General features: G+C 38.9%; 1 protein-coding gene across 2 annotated transcripts in view; it reads left to right on the plus strand.

Annotated features, from left to right (window-relative positions):
• RAB3C (RAB3C, member RAS oncogene family) overlaps nucleotides 1-21,941 on the plus strand; it is a 273,189-nt gene that overhangs the window by 114,944 nt on the left and 136,304 nt on the right. For both annotated transcript variants that reach the window (XM_038530649.1, XM_038530648.1), the window contains exon 3: nucleotides 5,247-5,365. In XM_038530649.1, the coding sequence (XP_038386577.1) occupies nucleotides 5,247-5,365 (119 nt within the window). The remainder of the gene's footprint in view (nucleotides 1-5,246; nucleotides 5,366-21,941) is intronic.

Genomic DNA, 21,941 nt, shown 5'->3' on the forward strand with positions numbered 1-21,941 from the left:
ATTCCTACAAGTAATAGGTAGCAAAGCACAAGAGACTACTACTTCTTTGGATGCTTAATGACTGAGTGTTTATTCCATTTCATATCTTTGTGCCTATTTGGACAGTCAATAACGTGTGTTGGAAATTCAATAATGTGTGTTTTATGTCTTATGTTGCAGGATCTTCATATTGCATTTCTGTTGACAATCTTTTTGGGATATCACGTATTATTTCCCTTACTTTAATTAAATTACTTTTGTTGATGAGTTAACATCAATGTGTTTGGTTTAGTTTCTTCACATATAAAATTATCTATTTTATAATATACTAGGATAATCTATCCTTCGATCTATTTTTCTCTCTCTCGACATTCAGTAAATGTATTTTGATTGTGGTGATACTATTTGAGTTATATTCTTTTCCTAATGTTTACTTTCATTTTCCCTTTACCCCAATACAGAGAGCATTATAAACAAAAATCAAATTATAATGTAATTCAGACCTTACAAACCAAGGCTATTCCCTCTGTCTTAAAACTGCACATTATCTCTGCATAACTTCAGAAGAGTTTGGGAATGCAGTACATACAGTTAAAAATATATAGAATATTTCATCAGAAAAAAAAATGAAGGCAAAAAAAAGCAAAGACAAAAATTCCAAAATTCAAACTGAATCACTTCTACTTATCAAGCTCTAATATTTTACATTTTACAGTTCTTTCTTAACGTATACTCAAGTATTGCTAATCAAACCCATCATTAAAGTCAAAAATCCCTCTTAAAAACATGGATGAGAAATTGGGTGTCTAGGTGGCTCAGTTGGTTAAGCACCTGACTCTTGATTTTGGCTAAGGTCATAATCTCAGGGTCATGAGATTGAGTCCCACGTTGGGCTCCACACTCAGCTGGGAGTCTGCTTCAGGATTCTTTCTCTCCTTCCCCACTTGTCCCCCTTCCCTGTTCCATGCCACCACTCACTTGCACGGGAGCTCTCTCTAAGAACAAAACAAAACAAACATGAATGAGAAATCAAAATATTTAAACCACCCAAAATGATTTTATTTTTTTTAGAAGAGAAGATAATGACAGCTAACTTTCATGGAAGAAAGTTTTCACTTTTAATCATATTTTTAACCTTCATGTTCTCTTCATGTTCAATCTCTTTGTAAGAGATTTCCAGTTGTGTTTTTCAATTATAGGAAGCCTACATTTATAGGAAATCAGCAGGTATCCCCAGTTATCAGAATTAATCGAGCAGAGGAACAGTGCAAAACCAAGGTTTGGAGCCATTTTTCTGAGCAAATTGAGAAGAGGTCCCATTTTAGCCAGTTACCTTCTGAGACTGCTCACATTTAATTACATTAGTGGCACTTGACATTATAAAATGTTCCTTTCTTTCAGATACAACCTTCTATCATCATTAGTAAATGTCAAATGTAATGAAGTGTTTTTCTGACTTCTTTTTCTTCCTGATACCATGGGAGAGAATATGCTAATGAGTTTGTGATTCTGAAATTGTTTTCAGGACTCAAAACCAATGAAGAGCCAACTTGGTGCCTGATTTATTAGCTTAGTTTTACTCTTTTTTATTGTCTTTGCAATGGGAAGGAAAACTACCCTCTGTATTCCCTAAAACACTACCTCTATGTGGTGCAATTTCTTATTCTCCCTGAGAGCTTTTAGGTGACAACTACCTCCAGTTAGATTGTGTTTCTGGGTTCAAATCAGAATGGTGAGGAAGGTCCTGATCCTTGCTGTGACTTAAATGCTTTCTGAAAGCTTCCTTTTTTTTTTTTTTTTTTTTCATGAAAGCTGTTTTTTGTCTCCTTCTATCTACTTTCAAATTTTGATAGTGGCTATCCAACCGTGTGGTTTCCTGTAACATATCAATCATAATATAATGGGGCCTTGATTTCTGCTCTCTCAAAGATTAAATACACTCAAAGACTGAAATGTATGTTTTATCATGCTAAAACTAGTTTCTTTACTGTCAAAATAAAATTAACATCTTATGAAAAGGGAAGCCATCGCCAGAAGAGGTCAAGAAGAAAGAGATGTCATAGTTTTTCCAACACACTATTATTCAGTGTCTATGTGGAAGACATGCCTGACAGGAAGGGTCTGGGTCACCTTTCAGCAGTGCCTTGGGTGTACTGGCTATTTTCTCCTAGTGAAAAATCAGGGGAAAGCTGTCTGTTACATAGAGAAGGCAGCAGGAATGGGGTCCCCAACCTGTGGGAAGACTATTCAATCAATGCTAAAAAGCTTTTTTTCTCTAGATTTTTATCTTTTTAAAATTGTCACCTATGGGGATCCCTGGGTGGCGCAGCGGTTTGGCACCTGCCTTCGGCCCAGGGCGCGATCTTGGAGACCTGGGATCGAATCCCACGTCGGGCTCCCTGCATGGAGCCTGTTTCTCCCTCTGCCTGTGTCTCTGCCTCTCTCCCTCTCTCCCTCTCTCTCTCTATCATGAATAAATAAATAAAATCTTTAAAAAGAAAAAAAAACAATAAATAAAATTGTTACCTACTTCTTATGACCTTAAAAATCTCTCTTATTTGAGTATAGTTGACATACAGTGTTAGCTTTAGGTGCACAACATAGTGAACAAGTCTATGCCTGATGCTGAGTTCACTGCAACTGGAGCTACCATCTGTCATCATACAACACTATTACAGTATCATTGACTAGACAGCCATTTAAAGTTACTTCACAATAAGAAAAAAAATGATAATTTTATATATAACACATTCTGAAAAATAGGCACCCACCACCAAAGGAGATGTTTGAGAATAAAATGCCTAGTTATAAGATGTTTTGTTCCCCAAACAGCTGAAAATATATTACATAGTCTGTGATTATTTAATGCTTTGTAAATATAGTCCTTGGAAATTTGGTTCTCTAAAGTTTTTCCTTATTTCACAATTGGATATGCTGTTCATTGAATTAAATCCGATGAATTAAGAATATCCACATGAGCTCAAGATTGGCTTCTTTCTGCCTAATAAATTTAACTATTTTTCCCAATTTTATGCAGTTTATGGTATTCACATTTATCTCAAACATCTGCATTTTTATAAAATACTAATCAAAGTATAATAAAACATTCATATAATGTCCAGGAAACTTCTCTTATGTAGACATGCAACTCTGCAGCATTATTATGCTTGGTATTCAACTCTTCTTACAGATTAATTAGTTATTCATGTGCCTCTATATCAACAATTATAAATTAGATTATTTAACATTTTTCTTAATGATTTCTAGCACTACTTAATATATTAAGGGGAGTAACCTTTGGTCTCTCTGCTACAAGGCAAATATATTTCTCACTTTATTTATCATTTAAATTTTATTAATACCTTTTTTTATATTCAGGGAATTGTCAAATTTTCATGTGGTAAAATCTATACCTTCCTTTTTGTTTTCTCTTTCCCACAGATTTTGCTCTATTTTTGCTATTTGGGGTACCATAATTTGGTTCCATCCTATCTTTAGAAATTTATTCTCCTGATATCACCACATAAGTATCTTCTAGTCAGGCCAGTCCCACCCCTGGTCCTTGTTGCTGGTTTCATGAAAAGTAACACCCTTGGCTAATTTTCAACTTCTGCTTCATGCCCCTTTGTTCTTCTGGAATCATTTATTGATTTCCTCAGCCTTCTTCGAACACCCTCCTTTGAAATTGCAGGGGGTGAGTAAACCATACCACACAGATTAGGAGAAAATTGTAAGCAATCTCAAGTTTCTTATGGGTTAGTCTATGGTGGAGTGTAAGCATCCAAGCAGAATACCTGTGGTTGAGGAATAGCATATCCAGCATAAGCCCATCCCAAGGGTGAGACCCAGGAGATGTTAGTTTCATTTTGACAACAAAGAAGCTATTCTTGTATCATCCAACACATTAGCTTCCCCTCTAAGAGCTATTCAGTCTTAGAGGAAGCTGGGATGTACTCTGTGTGCAAAGGAGGCATCTCTGGGAATAAGAGGAGAACGAGGATCCAGACTAAAGTCAGGAAGAAGATAACATTTTTGTCCAAAGTGCTCAGCACCTGAAGTACTAGGAAAGAGAAATCAGAGCCTGGTCTTCAGGATAAATGGTGAAGGGGAAAACCAAGGAGCATGGTATTATAAGCCATAACCCAGATCCTGTGAAGACAAATGGGCAAGAGTCAGTTGAATTGAGGAATAATTTCTTGAGCTACACTGAACAGCAGTACATGACATAGGTGACTTCAGTGATGTGTCTGCATATTCCCAGATCTCACTATTGTGTGCAATCTCTTCTGCAGGTCCTGAACCCCTGTATTTGTAAGCTCCTCTCTCCCATCTTATGCTAGCCTTGCCTCCCCAACCTTTAGGAACAGCAGTTAATACTTGGCATTTATCGACCGCTGTTTGTGTGCCAGGCTCTGTGTGAGGCACTTCACATACACTGTTTCATGTACTCCCAACAAACATGCTAGACTTTAGAGAGGCTTAGTTACAGAAGTCCTATGGCTTGTCCATGCTCCCCCAGCAATGTAATAGGAGAGCAGGAAGTCCAGGTCTGTTAACTCAAACATTCACACAAAGCAGGTATTTTTAGTCCTTTACAGTTGAATGAACTGAGATTAAACTGCGTGCTTTTAAAAGCCGGGACCGGGCAGCCCCGGTGGCTCAGCAGTTTAGCGCCGCCTGCAGCCCAGGGTGTGATCCTGGAGACCCTGGATCGAGTCCCACATCAGGCTCCCTGCATGAAGCCTGCTTCTCCCTCTGCCTGTCTCTGCCCCTCTCTCTCCTCCCTGTGCATTCTCATGAATAAATAAATAAAATCTTTAAAAAAAATAAAAAATAAAAAAAAATAAAAGCAGGGACCTTTTCATGAAATTCTTCTTTTCTCCCACAGTGGTTTGTACTTAGATAGATTATAAATACATAATGATGGGACTAATGAACCCCTCTGGTTTTAAACTATACAAAAAGTTACAGACTTTGATATGTATAATCTTTCTTTTTATTGTATTATCTATGGTTATCTGCTGCTTAACAGGAATGAACATATGTAGAAGGTATTTTGAGCTAGATCTTTACCAAAAAAGAATTTTTCATAATATTGCAGAGCTGCCATATGAAAATCATGAGGGAAAACAAGATGAAAAACATATATAGTTATACTTTGCAAGTATAATCTAGATTCCCTATTATGACTGTTTTTGGAATAATTAATCACTTCCCCAAGTATGTATTGCCTTATTTTTTGAGAGATTATTGTTGTTATTTTTTAGGACACAGCAGGCCAGGAAAGATACAGGACTATCACCACAGCCTATTATCGTGGGGCCATGGGCTTTATTTTAATGTATGACATCACAAATGAAGAATCCTTCAATGCAGTACAGGATTGGTAAGTAAGAACAAATACTCCCATCACTAATAATAACGGTGTTTTCATTTGACTTTCTCTTCCCCCTCAAAGCAGTGACCACACTTTAGTGTAATATGTGTGTTTGTTGTATACTATAATCCCCTTGTGCTTCATAAAGCAGACAAATACAAGCTATGCTCAGGGTTGTTGTTTAGAGATTGATACGAGAGCTGATTCTGGTGATTTTCTACATTTTAACCTTCCAGTGCTTTGCAGCCTGTCACGCTAAGTTCCATGGAGACTGTTATTTTTTTTCAATATAAATAATAAATGGTTTGGAAATTTGCTGGTCTAAAATAGGGATTTGCAAACTGTGAACCATAGGGCCAAGTCTGGCTTCTGGGCCTAATTTGGCCCACCACTTGTTTCGTAAATAGTTTTATTAGAACATAGCCAGGCTCATTTTCCTTATTGTCTAGGACTGCTTTCACACTACAACAGCACAGTTAAGTTGTTTTCACAGAAACCATATGGCCCACAAAGCTTGAAACGTTTTCTCTCTGGCTGTCTGCAATAAAAGCTTGCTGACCCCTTGTCCAGATTTGTTAAATAGTTCTCAGTTTTTCTTCAAGTTGAAAAGTTTTGGAGGACTGGGATAAAGGCAGAAATAAAAGCCAAGCGTGTCCTGACTCGTGGCTACATCAACTCTGTGCAAACCCCTCTGTCCCTGGTGAGTATGCTCTGCAGCGGAGAGCTTGTGCAGCTTCCTGAAGCCTATTCACCAGCGCCTTGGGAGGACACGTGGGAGACCTGATGGTCATGGTCATGGATTCAAAGCAGCAGGACTAAGCAGAGTTGGCTTTCAGGTGGCAAGAGCCAGCATCTAGCTAGGGCTTCGTGTGGTAGAAAGAGGAAAATGGAGCTCCCACTGCTGGTAACAGGCCTCAACAGACATCACATTTCAACTGCAGTCACAGCTTGGCTTATGTGTGGAAATGTTAGCCAGACAAAAGTGAAATAAACTGCATTCATTTTTCCCCATTTTACATCACAGTATTATCCAAAGTGATTTTTTTTATGTATATCAGCTCATTGAAGGTCAGATGCTATTTAAAACTTCAATTTGCTTTAGATTATTTCTTTTGATTTTTAATTGGTCATCTGAGAAAACACCTACATCTCTCCCACTTCCACACGCAGATGCACACACACTTACAATGCAAGAAATAATGCTTTTACAATAGCAGCTCCAAAAGGAAATATATAGCTATAAACTGAAAAGGACGAGCTTGGGACTATATGAAAAAGTAATTATCTTCCACTGTGGCACATAAAAGAAGGCTTAAGTATGCTTCTTTTTAGTAGACTGAATATTGTAAAGATGCCAGTTCTCCTCAAATTAATTCATAGATTCAAGGCAATCCCAATTAAATACCAGCAGGTTTGGTACAAAATGGAATGAAACAGAGTCCAAACATAGACACAAATCCATCTGGGGACTTAGTTTATGATGAGAGTACCATTTCAAATTAGTGACAGAAAGATTTGTTCAATTAATAGTGCGGTGATATTTGGTTAATTGTCACCCACAGCTCTGGCACACAGACAGCTGTGCAAAATGGTCATTTTAACTTTGATGCTTTCCTCTCGGGAAGCATCAAGACCCAGTGCTTCCGGACCCGAAGTGTTCATGAATCATGTTCCAAATGCTGTTTGCACCCACAGTGCTTGCCCTGTTGTTTCAGTGAAAGTTATATGACTACTGAGAATACCAAGAATTGAATGCATTACAACCAAATGGCAACAAGGCCAGGAACCAAGCTCTCGGTACTTCTGGCTCTGGCATCAGAAATGATGTGGAGACGTTTGGCTTCCATATGGCCTACCCGGCACCTTCCCTCGCTCACCCCAGTCAACCCAGCATCATCCCCACCAATGCTTCCTCGCCTGTCAGCCAACCACCTGCCCTATACCAGTCTTCCTCAGCCTCGAATTCCCTATTTGACTCTTTACCACTCTTTGTTTTTTGAAGCTCTGCTCCCCACCCCCACTTTTTTTCTTATTGAAAGGTATGTTTTCCAAATTATTCGTTCCTCCCTGGGACTGCTTTTCTTTCTACTTCCAAGATTTCCTTCACCCAGCCAAGGGTAAGCGTACCCCCATGGTTTGTTCCATTGGGCTCATTTTTACTTTCCTTGGCTCTCCTATCCTCTCACGCACATCATTTATCACTTATACCGGATGGCTCCCAAGTTTACATTTCTGGCTCCAGTCTGTGTTCTAAACTGCAGTGTTGCATTTCCAGGTGCCCAAAATATATCTTCACCTGGATACCTTGCTGATGCCTCGGAATCATTTATCTCTGCCTAAAATTGCTCACCTTCCCGATGCCATTATTTCTTCTCACTGACACCACAACACTCTGTCACCCAGGGTTCACCCTGAATCCAATTCTAACCTCCAACCACCTCAATCTGGAACTTGATCTTACATATTAATTTTTTTCTGAAATATCTCTGGATTCTGCTCCTGCCTCTCATTCCTACTGTGACCATCATTGTTCTTCTTATTATTATCATTTGCTTCTACCCTCACAGTAGCCTCCTAACTGATCTTTCTTCCCTTAGATTTCTTCCTGTCCCAAGCCATCCTATCCCACTGCTGCTGTAAGAGTGTCCTAAAGACCATCATCCTAAAGACTCCTGCATAAAAGCCATGACTTACCATCACCTTCCGAATTAATTAAAACTTCTTTAGCCTGACATTCAGACATACCACACCATGAAGCCATTTTACCTTTACAGTCTCTTCTCACTATCATAGAGGTAAACTGATCTACTCACTGTTTCTAGAACTTTCTAACCTTTGTGGGTTTTTGCTTTGATGTTATCTCCTGCTTTGCATATCTTCCTCACAGCCTACTCCCTCCCCTCCCCAGCACATCTAGATCTGTCAAAAACCAACAAAACTGACAAAATCTTTACTCATCTTTTTTACAATCCACAGTTGTATGATCATTATTATTAGAGGGGTTTTATTCACTCAAAAAACATTTATTGAGCACCCACTTGTTTGACAATCTACCAGACATTGTATTTATGCCAGCATTTTCTATCCCAGTTAATGGATGCACCGTCATCCAGTTATCTGATATAGAAATCTGAGCAGTGTTTTTGATTTCTCTCTTTTATACATTGTGATGTACTTGGCCATCAAGTCCAATAATTTTGACTTTCGGAATGCCTTTCAAATCTATTCTTATCCTCTGTTGCCACTGTCTTCACCCAAACTGTCATTAGTTCTCATCTGCTTTATAAACCTTCTGTCTTGTCTTTTTCCCTTCAGGTCCCATCCACCCCACATGCTATATCATACTGCCTTTAGAGTCTTTAGAGCTAGTGAACCTTAACACTAACACTTTTTTTCCAAAAAAGATTGATTGATTGATTGATTGATTGATTGATTGATTGATTTTGGTGACACAGAAAGAGAGAAAGAATGAGCAGAGGTGAGAGGCAGAGGGAGAGGGAGAGAATCTCAAGCAGACTCCCCACTGAACATGGAGCCAACATCGGGCTTGATCCCATGACCCTGAGATCATGACCTGATCCAAAAACAAGAGTCAGATAATCAGCCAACTCAGCCACCCAGGCATCCCAAACCTTAACATGCCTTAAAAATAAAATCTTTAGCAGTGTCATATTACCTATCATAGGGCGTCTGGAAGCCCATCTGAATTACTGTGGACCTTTGACAACATGAAGAAGCCCAGAGTCCACTCTGGACATACTAAACCAAATCTTCAGTGATAAATCTGACCATATGTATTTTTGAAACCTTCACAAGTAATCCTGAAGCCTATTTCTGACTAAGGCTATTGGTTTAGAACATAATCTAAACATGATAAGCAGTGTAGCCTCTACCCATCTGTGTCACTAACATCACCTCCTACCACTCTCCTCCACTGGTCCTGTGCTTCAGCCAGACAACTTTGCTCAATTTATAGATGTTTGATCCCTTTAATACCTCTGTGCCTCTGTTTGGAATACCTTCTCTGTTATTTTTCCAACTCTTATTCAGCTTTTTTTTTTTAAAGATTTTATTTATTTATTTGAGAGAGCACGAATGCAAGAGAGAGCACAAGCTTCTGGGAGAGGCCGAGGAAGAAGCAGGCTCAGGGAGCCTGAGCCTAATGCGGGGCTGGATCCTGGCACTCTGGGATCATGACCTGAGCCAAAGACAGATGCTTAACAGACTGAGCCACCCAGGTGCCCCTCTTTTTCACCTTTTAAGGCCAGCTCAAATATCAACTCTTGTATGAAGCTTTCATATATACTGCTACCCCCTTTTCTACGCACCCCAATTTCCAATGACTGTGCACAAAGCTAGTCACACTCTTATATCTGAATCCATGGTACCCTAGCCCTTTCTATAAACCATGTACAGAACCTAGCAAACTGTTGTTATTTTGATTACATTTTTCTTCTATATCAGCCTGTGAATTCATTAATCTTTTTTCTCTCGTACTGAATACAGTACAATCCTATAATTTTTTCTGAATTTTTATTGTAGTAAAATACACATAGCAAAATTTTCAACCTTAACCATTTTTTAAGCATACCATTAGTGGTATTAAATGCATTCTTAGTGTTGTCACAACCATCACCACCATCTATCTCCAAAACCCTTCATCTTGCAAAACTGAAATTCTGTTCCTTTTAAATAATAAATTTCCCTCTTTTCCTCTCCTCAACCCCTGGCAACCACTATTCCACTTTCCATCTCTATGAATTTGACTATTCTAAGTGCCTCATATAAGTGACATCATAAAGTAATCTATTACTGTACAATAATACAATGTATATTTTGGATGGATGATCCAAAGAACTCTAGAGGATCACATCCTTTGTTGATATCCCAACAGAAATATGAAATTAAGACTGACATAGTCAGGATTTAATGGTTCTATTCTTCCTCCCAACAAAAGATTTCATATTATTATGTCCCTTGCTGCTATGGCACTAATTATATTCAACTTTGTGTCATTCTCAAGTATATGTTTGTCTTAAGTTCTTAGTAGATTACAGATTGTTTGCAGAGCAATACTATGTCTTCCTTGTTTGCATTCCCAATTTAATATAGTTAACATCACAAAATAGGTAGTTTTAAAAATATTCTTAACTGAAACAATTGACCTGTCAAAAACCTTGGAAAATGTTTATGGAATAAAAACAGAATTGTATAATAAGAAAAAAAAAACCTGTTTAGGCAAAGTAATACAGTTCAGCATTTCATACTTGCTTTACATATATGGCTTTAGTAAATAGTACTTGGGAAAGGAGAGAGCTTGGTGACATTTGTTGGTGACTTTCTACACTAGGAAATAAAGCTTTCTCAAAAAAAAAAACATACAAAGGAATATAATATCTAAATTACTAGTCTTGAGTGCTGATCTTAAGGGTGCCAAAAGGGAAAAAAAAGCATAAAAAACATATATCATAAAAAATAAAAAATTAATTGGGACTGATTGGCAACTAAAGTTTCAAATACTCTTCCTAACAAAATGCACTTCATTTTTTTAAAGGTTTTATTTAATTATTCATGAGAGACACAAAGAGAGAGAGAGAGGGGCAGAGACTAGGCAGAGGGAGAAGCAGGCTCCATGCAGGGACCCTAATGCAGGACTTGATCCCAGGACCCCAGCATCACACCCTGAGCCAAAGGCAGATGCTGAACCACTGAGCCACCCAGGTGTCCTACAAAATACACTTCAGTTGCACAAAAAGGAAAGAAAATGGTTTTTGGTTGTGATCTCAGTAAAATCCTTAAGCCAACCATAGGGACATTCAGATTATTAAATTTCTTAGTATTTCATTACACACAAATTCTAAAGTGTTAAGAAGCCAGGCATAGGGATTTAGAGAGAATAGCAACAGATCATGGTGAGGAAATGGTGGCTATCCCTTTTTTGAAAATACATTAGACTGTGCTTTCAATTTTCCAGTGGAATTTTATTTGAGGAATTAAATAAAAATAGCTTCTTTTATTTTGCCAAATTACAAAGTTCTCTAAAATTATTACAAAATGAAACTCACTGTGAGCTTATCTATACATTTATCTGGAGTCTACAAGTATTAAAAAAAATACAAGAATGTGAGGAAGGAAATACAAAAGAGACGTACAATATGGTTAATAAAATAGGATTAGTTGAGTAACTCCCAAGAATCAGAAGTGAATAATTGTTTTAGCCCTCATTCATTGGAAATGGGGTGGAAAAAGCTAACATGCTAATTCTTTATTGTGAAGTGTACAGTCTCAGGACAGCAGGAGGGAGGAGCCCAAGTTCCATATACATGGATGACTCATTTTAGTAGCAGAAGGGGAGCTTCAGTGTGGGAGGCAAGAGACCATGGCATTGGCCTGAGGGGAGCTGCTTTGGGTTATGACTTTCTCGTGTGGAGGTGATGGTTGAGCAGAGCCCTTGGAGAGGTGTCTAGTGGGAGCCATGTAACAAGTGGCCAAGAGCCGCCTCAAGCAGGTAAAGCAAGATCTGGGGAGCACATAAAAGGTGTCAGAATTCAAAAGCTTATGGAAATCCAAAGGATGAAATGGAGTGCAATTTAGTTCTGGGATTCTTGGAAATCAAGGCCAGGGGTGGTGGGGGGAGTAAACATTGGGTGTTCTATAGCTCTCATTATAGGAAGGGGAGAAATAGCACTCCAATCCCCCAAGGCAAAGAAAGTTTTCTTTGAATTAAATTCTGATGGTAATGTCTTTTATTTGGGACACATTGGGTTTATGTCAATGATGGCTTATACAACTAGTATTAAAAAGACCTCAGGAGACTCCTTTTTTACAGTTTTGCCACAAAACACAGGAGGCAAACATTAAAGCATGTTCAATGAAGGCCCCCATGAGATGCTAGGCAAATACTGTACTCTGAACTCATAGACTTCGTGCGGTCCCTAGTGATCCAGGAACTGAATGGTGACCACTCAAGGGAATGCTTGGATTCCATGCTACCCAGACTATCTTCCCTAAATATCATTTTTCCATCCTGTACCTTAGGTAGAAGACAGTGTGAGGTCTCACACTCTGAAGAAGGCCTCAGACACTAATATTATGTCTAGTATTTGGAATACAAATGCTCACCTTGTATTGTAATTGTTAACAAGTCTAGTTTTTGAACTTCTCTCAGTCTTTTGAATTTCACATACCTCTGGGTTTCTCTTCCTCTGGGCCTTTGCACATCCTCTGCCTTCTATCAAAAGCACATCCCTTCAACCACAAGATCAAGCCAATTTCTTGTCCTTCGGATCTCAAGTTGTCCATCATTTTTTTAAATGTTTTTTCAAATACCATATTCTTTTAGTTGCTTCTGGAATATACTCTCTAAACATTATGGCACGTATATCTTAAAACATACTGTTTTGTTTATTTAGTGCTCTGTTTTCCTGCTGAATTCCAAGTTCCTTGAAAAAAAAGGACTACGCTTGTTTTCTTCACCTTCTTGTCCCAGTGTCTACCCTAGGGAATGGCACTGAGTGCCCACTTAAGACATATTTATTGAATGAGTGAGTAGAACTTGCATGGAGAATGTGCATCCCTTGAAGCTCTCTGACTTAATTGGAGTGTTTTGTAAAAAGATGTGGAAAAGTAAGGTGGCTGTAAACAATCATATTGGGAACTGCAATTCTTCGGATTTGTCCACATGGTTAAAATATGTGGAGTCGTGGTCAGTAGGTAGACTAATTTGCCAGATCCCCATATGCTTACACCCGCAGTTTGTTAGAGAACAAACTGTGTGGAGTTGTAGAGTCAAGGGCAGGACTTTAGTGGCTCCATTTTGTGAGAAAACAGAAGTTACCTCTTTTTTTTTTTTTTAATAGTGTTCTGTGCTTTGAATGCTCCCATGGGCTTTGCTTTAAGAAACAAATTAAATAGGGGCACCTGGGTGACTCAGTGGTTGAGCCTCTGCCTTTGACTCAGTTCTTGATCCCCGGGTCCTGGGATCAAGTCCCCCATCAGGCTCCCCGCAGGGAGCCTGCTTCTCCCTCTGCCTATGTTTCTACCTCTCTCTCTCTCTCTGAGTCTCTCATGAATAAATAAATAAAAACTTTTTTTTAAAGAAACAAATTAAATAAATGATTAGAGAGACAAGTCCCAAATAGATTTTATTAGTTCTTGCAACACAAAATCACCTTTGAAAATTTCACTGACTTTGAAATGTTTATCAGATGAGCAGTGGCCAGAGAGTTACCTGGGTCCCAGTTGGAGCATGGCCCCAGGAATATGAAATTTGGATCCTTTGTCCAGGCTCTTCCTAGACGCCCAGCACCCAAGACTCAGTGGTCTATGCCTAGAGCAGTGCCTTTCAACTTGACTTAAAATCTCCCCATTCCTAACTTGAAATGCATTTCTGTTCTAAGTATGGCATGGCCACAGGCTGCTATATTTCCTGTAGGAGAATGTCACTGACTTATCTTCCCCCACCTTATTTATTTACATTTGGCTTTTTATGACACAGTGAGGAACTCTAAATATAAGTTTGTTTTTTTGTTTTTTTGTGGGTTTTCTTTTGAGGCAGGAAATCTGGTGAGCAGATTGATATTTTTTAAAAACCACCAGACTGAGGATAAAAGTCTAACACCATCTTCCCACCAGTTCTAAATAATTCATTTCTATGACGTTCAGGGTACCATTGCAGATGTGCTAGAACCAGAATGAAATTTCACCTTCAAACATTCTCTTCCTCTGCAGTGTTTTGTTATCCCAAAATATAGCATGGTCTTAAATGAAATTGACATCATGTTCAATATGAAAGAATTTAAGACTGGTAATAACACTTAGGATAAGATGAACAATTCCGGAGCCTTCATCTATGGCCTCCTAATCTTGTTAAGGGTCCTCCTAACCAGAGAGTCGGTTGAGAGTGGGTAGTGGTGGGATTAGAACACAGATGTATGATGCCAAGGCTCATTACCACCCCACAGTGGGCATCAAGGAGGCTTTCCTCTCCCTGGATCCTATTAACTCAATCCCTCATTGCTGCACTGCCCTAGGCTTAAAACATTTTTCCTGCACAGATAACCCAACGTAAACTCAAGCTTATATTTAAAGGATAGATAGCTTCTAATCTGTAGCCCTTCCCAATACACCTGAAATAAACACACACCCTATCCCCTCAACTGTCTTTTGCATCTCCTTTTTGGTTTACCAGGCCAGAAACATGAGGGTTAATCTTAACTCCTTGTTTTCTGACACCCGACATGCACCCCTTCAAAAAATACTATTATATCTTGGCTCTGATATCAAAATACAGTCTGCTTTTGTTGTTTAAGGATGTTAAACTGCATGAAGTCACCAGAAATGTTGAGTTGGTGAATACTGAATTGTTGCTCCATCGGGAAAGTTGAGAGTCAGGTTGCTGTGAGCTTCTGGTCACATTTTTGCCAGTGGATCAGTGTGTACTTGGTTTTAGCTGTGTTTCTACTTAAAGACACTTTATTTCATGTATATTGTTGATCCGTGAACTTTGAACTTTTGGCCAAGAGCAGCAAATTCATGCTGAAATGAAGGTTATCTGACACACATATTTCTGCACAGGCATATCACCACCTTTTTGCACTTAGGAACACCAGACAGCACTTCAGTTTTATGCTCGGAGGCCATTTTAAACAACAAAATCACCAACAAAAAGCACAAAATGCAAAAAGTATGGCACTAAATGCATTTTGAAAAAGCACTATTTACAGAAGACTACTGAAACAAGGTAGAGTGTGGTCTTTTCCAACCTCCACTGGGAATGTGTGCGTCAAGCCACTCAAATTTTTCATCACTTTGCTTATGTCTGCAAATGTCTGTGAAAGCGCTGTGAATATTTATTTTGGGATTACAAATAAATTTTAGCAAGTAGGCAAATTTGCAAATACAGAATCCATGAATAATGAGAACCAATTTTATATCCATAATCCCATCACTGCCCACCATTTCTACCGAGTATTAGTTTGCTCGGGCTGCCGTAGCAAAGTCCACAGACTGGGTAGCTAAATAAGAGAAATTTAAAGTCTCAGTTCTGGGGCTCTAAGTCCCAGATCAGAGTATTGGCAAGGCTGGCTCCTGAGAACATGAGAGTGAATCTGTTCCACAATTTTCTTCTAGCTTCTAAATAGCCTCAGGCATACCATGGTTTATAGATGGCTGTCTGCTTCCTGTGTTTTCATATCATCTCTCCTTTGTATGTGTTCCCTCTGCGCCCAAAGTTATCTTTTCTCTTTTTTTCCCCAAAGTTATCTTTTTTCTAAAGATACAGTAATATTGGATCAGGGCCCACCTTAATGACCTCATCATAACTTGGTCATCTCTAAATGCCTAATTCTAAATATGGCTACATTCATAGGTACTTAGGGCTGGAACTTCAATATTTTTGGAGGGATACAATTAAACCCATAACACACAGACACCACCTTGATTGGACTACCATCCTCATCTGTCTGGAATGTTGCTATAGCCTAACTGGTCACCCTACCTCTACCACTGTTCTACTTCCAGAATCTTCCCAGCGCATTAGGGGAGCTTTTCAAACTGTAAATCAGATCGTATCACTCTTCTTTTTGAGACATCCATAGCAACTCACCTCTCCTGGAGTAAAGCCAAAGCCCTATGAGAGCCCATGAAATCCTGTGCAACTGACTCACCACCTCTCTGATCTCACCTTCTATTCTTCCTCTTGCAGCCTGGCCTAGCCACAACAGCCTTCTTGCTATTCCTAGAACATACCAGACATGCTTCTTCCTTAGGGCATTTGTGCCTGCTATTCTCCTTGCTTAGAAGTCTCTTTCCCAGATATCCTTATGGTTATCCCTTCACCTAATGGTTTTCACTGTAATGTCACCTTTGCAGCAAGGCCTTTTTCTCCCACCCTATTTTATATTTCAACCCTTTTTATTTTATAACTTACTGATCTATCACATCTGTCTCCCCAGCAAGAATGCAAGCTTCACAGAATAGCAATCTCTGTCTTTTTTATGCAGTCTTATTATGTGTGGAGAACAGTCCCTGGCACATACTAGGTGTTCAATACATATTTGTTGAGCAAATGAATATATGAATAATAGAAAGAGAAGTATATGGGACTAGATCTTATCCATTTTCTGTCTTTATAGTCTGGTGCGGTCCAAGGCACATATCAATTATGTCCGACAAAAATTGATGATGAGAGCAAAAATTGTATCAGACCTTTATGACGAAAATAAATCAATGAAAATAAATCAATCCTTTCAATTCAAATGTAGTGAGGAGGTAATGCCTATTTTACCCAAATTTTGTCTATATTACAAAACTCCCCCAGCTTGTCAGTTGGATGGAAAGCATATGTAGGTAGAGTTGATAAAGAGAAATGAAAATGTTTTAGCATGCATATGGGACAAAGTGACTTGAGGTTAACTGTTTTTTTTTTTGTAGTACATTCTGTCCCTAAAATGGCTTGGTTTGGGATTTTCCTTTGTTTGTTTTTGCAGAGGAGAGTATATTTGGGGATGGAGTTAGTACAAATGCATAGCACATATTTCAGGGTACCTAAAAAGAATTAGAAATGTCATCCAACCCACTGGGAAATATTTGCTCATCTCTCATGGCCTCAGTTCAAAATTTTTCTTACTGTTTCTGTTTCCAATTAACCAACGGTCTGCCTCTGGGTTTTCTTGTTTCTTTGTTTTTTCCACTCACTCTTTCATTTACTGCAGTTGGTTCTGGCTTGTCTCAATGAATTCCTCAGGCTAGAAATTGAGATTAAAAATTAGCTGCATGAAAAATACAGATATGGTACAAAATGTAAAGCCTTGAATTAAAGATCTTAATTAGGCATTTCATTTTACCCAATATCCGCCCCGAGACCCATGAGGCAAACATAGGCTCATATTCTGGTCAGAGAGAATTTTATTCTATTTATTTATTTTGTGTGTGTGTGACCTGAGAAATAGCAAAAGTCTTGTAGGGTGAAACCTGTCCTGTATGACTTTGTGTTTTGGTACTTAACTCAACCTCAACTGTACTTGGAGGTGGTAATTACTATTCTATAAATATTAACATGAACCTAAAGACTAGCAGCTAAATTCTAGTTGCTGCAGCCTTACCCCAGTCAGGCTATGTAAGGGAATATAAAGATTAAATAAAAGACTTGGACTCTTGGATAAAAGGTATTATATAAATATGATTGCTATTTGTTCTGCTTCACTTGCCCTCTGAAAATATATGTCTTGGCAGCTCCTTTTGTGCCATTTTGTGTAACTCTGCTTTTTGCAAATGCCAGTATTTTCTCATGGGGTTTCCTTGGTTCTTTCCATGTCTTTAATATACCTTCTTTTCTTTGAAATTAGTCACCTGCCTTTGGGGAATAGATATGTCTTGAAGGACAGTAATTGTACCTGCCACATAACTCCTCAGGTAGAGAGATTGTGGTAAGAGCCTATTTTCCAGTTGTAGATGTTATCTTGGTTTCTGGGGGTGAGGTGGGGGGTGGGGGGTAGTTGACGATTGTTGTATAAAAACAAATCTGTAGGATTGTTGGTGATTGTATTTAGAAAACAGATTTCTAGGATCTAAAAAGGAACAGTTACACCTCTGGCTTTCTTGAACCTTCCTGGGGTATTCAACTCTGCAATGAATGTGGTCTCCAAGTCTTCCTTCTAACTGCAGTGGATACATTCAATACTTCCTGATGCCCACTGCTGATCCTCATTTTCTAATTGCCCAATCCACCAAGACATAGGTACTTAGAGAATCGTGAAGTGAGTAGAAAGGGCCAAGTCTTCTAGGTCTAAATTGGTGCAACTCCAGCCTGATCTCTACTGATTTTTACATTAGGGCTCCTGACTCTAGCTGGAGTGTCCTGGAGCCCCATTTGTTCATTTGCCATTGGGCTGGATTTGGTTATTTATCTTTGCAGTTCAGCTCATTAATTATCTTAATTATCAGTTGTAAACCAACTCCTTATGCACCCACTCCTTAAAAACAAGAAAGAAGAAAGAAAGAAAGAAAGAAAGAAAGAAAGAAAGAAAGAAAGAAAGAAAGAAAGAAAGAAAAGGAAAAGAAAGAAAAGAAAAAGAAAAGAAAAGAAAAGAAAAGAAAAGAAAAGAAAAGAAAAGAAAAGAAAGAAAAGAAAAGAGGAAACATTAAAGGTAACTATTCAGAAAACTAGAAAAATAGCACAGTATTAGTCATGTGAGAATTACATTTCATCACCAGAAGGTAGGTCATCACATACAATGTCTGATTCGTTAAATTTAGACAGAGCCCATATTCAGTGTTGTCTGTATCTTACCCTCTCTGTACCATCAATTTCCAAAGCAAGAGCAAGAATCATGGTGTAACGAAAACGCTGTACAAGCAGCCCAACCATATATCACAGTCTCCATGCCGTCAATCTCATGTTCTTTGCTCATATTATATCCCTTAGGACAGTTCTCCCCTTTGTTTTGTTTTGTTTTTTTTAAATTTTAGGACAGTTCTCCCTTCAGGTATATTGTATCCTATGACCTAATTTTAATTTATAACTATTAAATGAATTTGGCTCTTTCTATGGTGTTCCTTCCCATAGCATATTGAAAGCAACAAGTAGTGGAAGACAGATGAGAAGGGAAATATCACAAGGCCTGGGTGATTTCCAGACTTCTTTTTTTAAACCAAATACTCACAGCAATGAGAAGTTTTTGAGTAGTCAACCTGATATAGGTCTTCTCAGAGTTAGCCAAAGTCAAGATTCAGAACAGAGTCCTCCACAAGATTGGCCTCACATCAGTTTGGGGGGCCCTGGGGCTATTCTGACCAGCTGGCTACAAATTCCAGGGTTTCTCATGACTACTCTCAGGTTTGAGAAGTCACTAAACTAAGATGACTAAGGGTTCAGGAAAGAGCTCTACAGAAGATTACAGCACTTTGTGCACAACTGCCCTGAGCAAGCCGCCAAGGAGCCCAGTAAGGCTGACTAACATGGGCTCAGCAGCTACCCCAACCCAGATGGTCTCACTGGACCCTGGGTCCTCCGCTATTCTTACTTGCATCTCACTTTCCCTTTGGCAACCTTTTTCCCTCTTGCCCTCATTGGATCTTTAAATGTTGTTATTCAAATCAGTTTCATTACTAAGGAAGCAAAGCGTAGTGATAAGGCCACATGATAGGGTCGTGTGGAAATAGCCCTCATCAGGATGCACATATCAAAATGTCAAAGCATTCCTTTTGTGAGCAAATAGAACAACAATTGATTTTACCTTCTACTCCATCCCTAACCCCATTTCTTATCAAACCCCTTCCGTCAATCTCATACCTTTGCTGAGTTCTGCTGGGCTCGATCCGAAACATGACATTTTTGATAGATTTGTTAACTGACATTCAAGGAGTTAAGTATAGTAAAAACTAGCTGTGCCCACTCCCCAACCTAGCATTTCCTAATTGCATATCAAATGTTTAAGGAATATGAAGAAATGGATGCTCTGCTATAATTGAGATTATTTTCTTTCTGTTTTTGATAAACTGTGAACTTTGAATGTGTATATTAATATGGTAATTTATGCAAATCTTTGCCTTCAGAGTTTATATTCTGGAGATGAGTCCTTTCTGAATTGCTGGAGCACAGAATTTCATATCCTATGACCTTATCATATATATTGAGAAGTACCAAAGAAGACTTAATTTATGTTGCTCGATAAAACAGCTTATTTTAGTAGAAATTTCCTTAAGCCAGGAGGAAAAGCTACTTGTTTTTTTGTTTTGTTTTGTTTTGTTTTAATTCCTTCAATTTAAAACTAACAGACAGGGATCTGGGGAGGAAAGGAGAAAGGCAGAAAGAAGGGGGTGGGATTATTGGTTAAATCTCCATTTTGAGAAGGGCAAGAGGCACCAGGTTGAGGACTCGGGCTGATGAGAAGAGTTGTGAAGGCTTCACAGACAGACCCTTAATGGAAGCTCCTTGCCTCAACATTAGACAAATCCAACAAACCAAAATATGATATAACCTGGGAACTTTTACAGTGTTTACCATTCCTCAGACTTCCTTGACCATATTGAAATGATGTAAAGGATTCCTAACTTACAAGATGGCTGTGAGGAGGGGAGACCTAATATCCCTGGCATGTTGTAGGCACCAAAGAACTTTCTCTTACCCTCTATCTATATTAGACCATAGTTCCCAGTCCAGATTGCACACTAGACTCACTTGGACATCTTTTCAAGGCATGTTGTCCCGTGCAGTCATTCCATCAGAATTTCTGTTCTTGTAACCCAGGATTTAAAAAAGCATCAGGGGCTGCCCAGGTGGCTCAGTGGTTTATTTAGCGCCACCTTCAGCCCAGGGCCTGATCCTGGAGACCCGGGATTGAGTACCATGTCAGGCTCCCTGCATGGAGCCTGCTTCTCCCTCTGCCTGTGTCTCTGCCTCTCTCTCTCTTTCTCTCTCTCTCTCTTTCTCTTTCTCTCTGTCTCTCATGAATAAATAAATAAAATCTTTAAAAAAAAACATCTGGAGTTAAAAAAAATCTCCTCAATTGATAAGATTCTGATGTAACACTGAAAGATGAGAGCTTTTCCCAAAGCAATTGTTATCACATATTATTGGAATTGGACACCCGTGTATTAATTATCACATTCAGGGGAAATACATAAGTATATTGCATAGAGCTTCGTAACCTTTCACGTATTTAGATTTTTGCAGAATGATTTTTTTATGACCCTACCTCTACAATGAATCCATTAAAAATGACCACTCTATCCCACATATTTCCACTTTGGACTGCATCTGAATGCTAACTTGTTTTGCCAGATTTTTTTGGTTTTGTTTGTTTGTTTTTTCTCAGAAGTTCTGTGGTTCAGGGAGAAACACAGCATTAAGTCTAGGTATGGATCAGTAATTCAAATCAGAAGGATCTAGATCACAGGTCCCAGTCTGTCAGCAAGCACAGGACCTACAGCCGAGCCAGCTGTGTTCTGAGGCAGGGGGTCTTTCTAGACTTCCTCCTAGTGTGAGAAACATAAGTTTGAGCCCCTGGATGAATCACGACGTTTCCTCTGGAAGGGATAGAGAGATGCGGTGGCGACTTGTAAGGACTTTCTATCAAAGATTTGTCATCAGAGCAAAGATTTATGGGCAGTTGCTGCAAAGGTTCCCAGGATTCACTGACTGTGTTATGAATGGTGAAGGACTGGTATGCAAAGGGCTTCCGCAGGCCTGAAGTACATACCTACTCACACATGTCGGAGTCATATGGTTTAGCAGCCCTGGGTGGCATTTCCAGTGAACTCAGTCTGGGCCAGGACTCTCATGAGCAGCAGCAACACCTGGTTGCTGATTTGGGATGAGGTGACAGGTGCCAATTGTGCCTTTTCATGGTTTCTTCGTTCTCTTTGATGAGATGCTCACACAGAGAAGAGGTGAGGCCACACTCTGAACTTTAGACAGAACAGGGTACAGTTGTGATTGTGGCTTTCCAAATTTCATATATATTTTTTTTCAAAGGTGGATTTGAAGCACACAGTATGCTGAATATAGCATACAAGATTCCATTCAACCAACAAAGATTGGTTTTTGTTTGTTTGTTTGGCTGGTTTTGGTTTGTAGTAGAGG

Source organism: Canis lupus, chromosome 2 (genome assembly GCF_011100685.1).
Source record: "Canis lupus familiaris isolate Mischka breed German Shepherd chromosome 2, alternate assembly UU_Cfam_GSD_1.0, whole genome shotgun sequence".
NCBI classification, from domain to species: domain Eukaryota; kingdom Metazoa; phylum Chordata; class Mammalia; order Carnivora; family Canidae; genus Canis; species Canis lupus.